Raw genomic sequence first — 3,057 nt, forward strand, 5'->3', positions numbered from 1 at the left:
AAACCCGAAAGCTTTTCCTCTAAGATCGTGAACGTGCCGAGGAAGGCCACTCTCGTCGTGCCAGAAGTCCTAACCAGAGCAGTCAGAGAAAAAGGAAAAAGAGAGAGCGAGACCATCTAAGTTGGAAAAGAAGAAATAAAATTATCTGTTTGCAGATGACATGATCTTACAGGGAGAAAACCCTAAAGATTCCACACACACACACACACACACACACACACACGTTAGAACTAATAAATGTGGCAAAGATGCAGGATACGAATTCGACATGCAAAACTCAGTTGCATTTCTATACACTAACGATAAACAACCCAAAAAGTAAATTAGGAAAACAACTCCATTTGCAATAGCATCAAAAAGAATGAAATACTTAGGAATAAACTCTACAACGGAGGCAAAAGACTTGTACAATAAAAACCACAAAACACTGCTGAAAGAAATTAAAGATGATACAGATAAATGACAAAAAAGGGACATCCTGTATTCATGAACTGGAAGACTTAATATTATTAAAATTACCCAGAGTCATCCACAGATTCATTGCCATCCCTGTCAAAACCCCATTGGCATTTTTGGCAGAAACAGAAAAAAAGCAATGCTTTTTTTCAAAAGAAGCCATACAAAATTCATATGAAATTCCAACAGACCCCACGAACAAAGAGAGTCCTAAAAAGGCAAATGCGGCCTGATTCCTCTTACGTAAAGTATCTAAAGTGGGGAGAGGGGTGCAAATGGTCCCCAGAACCAGACTTCGGTCTGCTTGGTTGGCCGCGTACAACGCACGCAGCTCAGAAAGTTCGCCCGGAAGACCACAAAGCGGGAACTCTGAAAACGCTGCGTGTGGTCCTATCCTCCCCAAAGCCTTTGCGCCCCACGTCACTTTAAAACGTGCTCTTCGAGAGCTGGGGCTCTCTGTGTGGCCGCACTGCCACCTCTGCAGTGAAGGGAGGGTGCGTCAGGCGACAGGGGAGCCAGGAACGGCGTCTCAGCGGACGGCGGTCCACACCCACGGGTGTCTCAGACCCCGGGACGGCGGTCCACACCCTCGGGTGTCTCAGACCCCAGGACAGCGGTCCACACCCTCGGGTGTCTCAGACCCCGGGGTGGACTCCTCCAATGCCTCGGACCTTGGCTCATTGTCACAGCTGTCGAGGTCGTGCAGTGGCAACCAACTGGAAAATCAGCGAGTGCTCAGAGCAGATGAGCCCAACACAGAGAGGCGGGAGTGGACAGAGGAGAGGCAGGGGACACGCCCAGAATGCAGCTCTGACAGCTCCTAGCCTCCCTCACGCGAACCCCGCAGCCTAAGCCACCCATCACTTCCATTCTCGACTCCCGCCCACGATTCGCGGGAGCCCCCAGGGACGCAGGTTCGCTCTGGGCACCCCGGGGGGGACATAAACTCGTCTGAGTGGAAGCGATAACCTGCTGGGTCGCGACTGGCTCCCAGGGAAGCCCCAGGCGCCTCCCACCCACCCGGTGTCCGGGCGACTCACGGTGAGAGCAGGCCACGTGCGGGCCCTCGGGGACAGCTTCCGGGACGTCCTTTAGGTGATTCCTGGAAGAGCAACGAAACGCACCGTGGCTGTCCAGCCGCCTGCACGAGCCCAGTGCCAAGTCTCTTAGGAGAGCGATGCGTTTCTTGAAAGGTCAAACGCCGTTTTTCCCGCCGTTCCCCTCCCTGCGGGGCACGTTACCGACCCGCGCGACTGTGCTTTGAATTGCAATTTTACGCCACCCCATTTTACCATCTCTACAGCTACTCCCGGTTAGTTTATCTAAATCATCTGTGGTCGCTGCCCCAGCATGGCGACGTCCAAGCCACCCTAACAGCAGCTAAGATCTGCAGAGGACCTCGGGGCAGCATCGCCTCTGATACGCCGGGGCGGCCAACGACCCGCCAAGGAAAGCATTCCCATGCCCATTTCGCTGACCGCAAAAGCGGCTCTCAGAGACGTAAGCTGACGGAGGCCAGACCAACCACGCAGGAAACGGCAAAGCTCGCACTCGAAGTCAGGGCCTCTTACTTCAAGTCCTAAATTCTTTTTAGTGGGCCACCCTCCCCTCGTCTGAATCTAGGTTCTGCCGCCTGACATTAGCAGATCTTCAGGCCTTGGGTCATCTGAAAAAGTTATATATGCTACTTCTACATCCTTAAGATTAAATCGCATATTGATAGGACAGATTCTCGCAGCATCATTATGAACACCCGTCCGCTAAGCCAGAGGCTTTAGGATGAAAAGGAGCGATTAGACAGTTTGAGGGGGTATCAACAAAAGACTTGCAACTCAGGCAATAAAGTCTGAACACTCTGAGGGGACCACATTTATACTCTAGGCCTTGTCAGAAGTCCTTGATAAGTACCATTATTCTTTTTTTTTTTTTCCTGGAGTGGGAAGGAAAGACACAGAGACATGAAGTCACTGGCCCAGAGTAGAGCTGTCATTCACACCCCAGAAGTCTCTTGCTCAGACCTGAAAAATACGACTCTTTCACCTTTATGAATTACTCATGTGAATGACTCACCTTTCCCAGGCTAAATGTAGTTTTTTAAAAAAAACAAAGTTATTGAAACCATACTATGCAGAAGTATTAGGGGTGAGGGTGGGGAGCGGCAGAGTGAACTCTTAAAGGTCTAAATCGCTTAATTATTTTTTTTAGCGTGGCTGGGCCACCTTCGGGAATCTGTGTCAAACAGCTGATAAGACATCACCAGTCAGAATTCTATGACGAGGAACAGATAATTCTGAGTTTACTGAACTGTCGATGTGGTTAAAGATCAGACTGAATACCGGCAACGCATTTCTACCGAAGGTAAAGCGCGTGCGGCCGGTCTAGTCCCTCTCCGGATAATCACAGATCTCGCGCTTGCAGAAGACCGTTCACGAGATCGTGCTGCGACAGCTCTACTCACCTTTCCTTGGCATCCAGGAAGGCTTTGGCAAAGGGGTTGTACTTGATTTTCAGAGCTGTGATCTTACGTTGGCGAAGAGAAGACGTGTTAGTGGATGCGGAGCACGCGTGCGCGGACCGCGCCCTTTAGCGTCACCCGCGAAT

At 50.8% G+C, this 3,057-nt stretch overlaps 1 protein-coding gene across 1 annotated transcript in view; it reads right to left on the reverse strand.

Moving 5' to 3' along the window:
- The window catches only part of TBX19 (T-box 19), a 21,524-nt gene that overhangs the window by 6,310 nt on the left and 12,157 nt on the right, over nucleotides 1–3,057 (reverse strand). Inside the window, exon 3 of the mRNA XM_015586148.1 lies at nucleotides 2,915–2,976. Within this exon, the coding sequence (XP_015441634.1) occupies nucleotides 2,915–2,976 (62 nt within the window). The remainder of the gene's footprint in view (nucleotides 1–2,914; nucleotides 2,977–3,057) is intronic.

Source organism: Pteropus alecto, unplaced genomic scaffold (genome assembly GCF_000325575.1).
Source record: "Pteropus alecto unplaced genomic scaffold, ASM32557v1 scaffold101, whole genome shotgun sequence".
Classification (NCBI taxonomy): domain Eukaryota; kingdom Metazoa; phylum Chordata; class Mammalia; order Chiroptera; family Pteropodidae; genus Pteropus; species Pteropus alecto.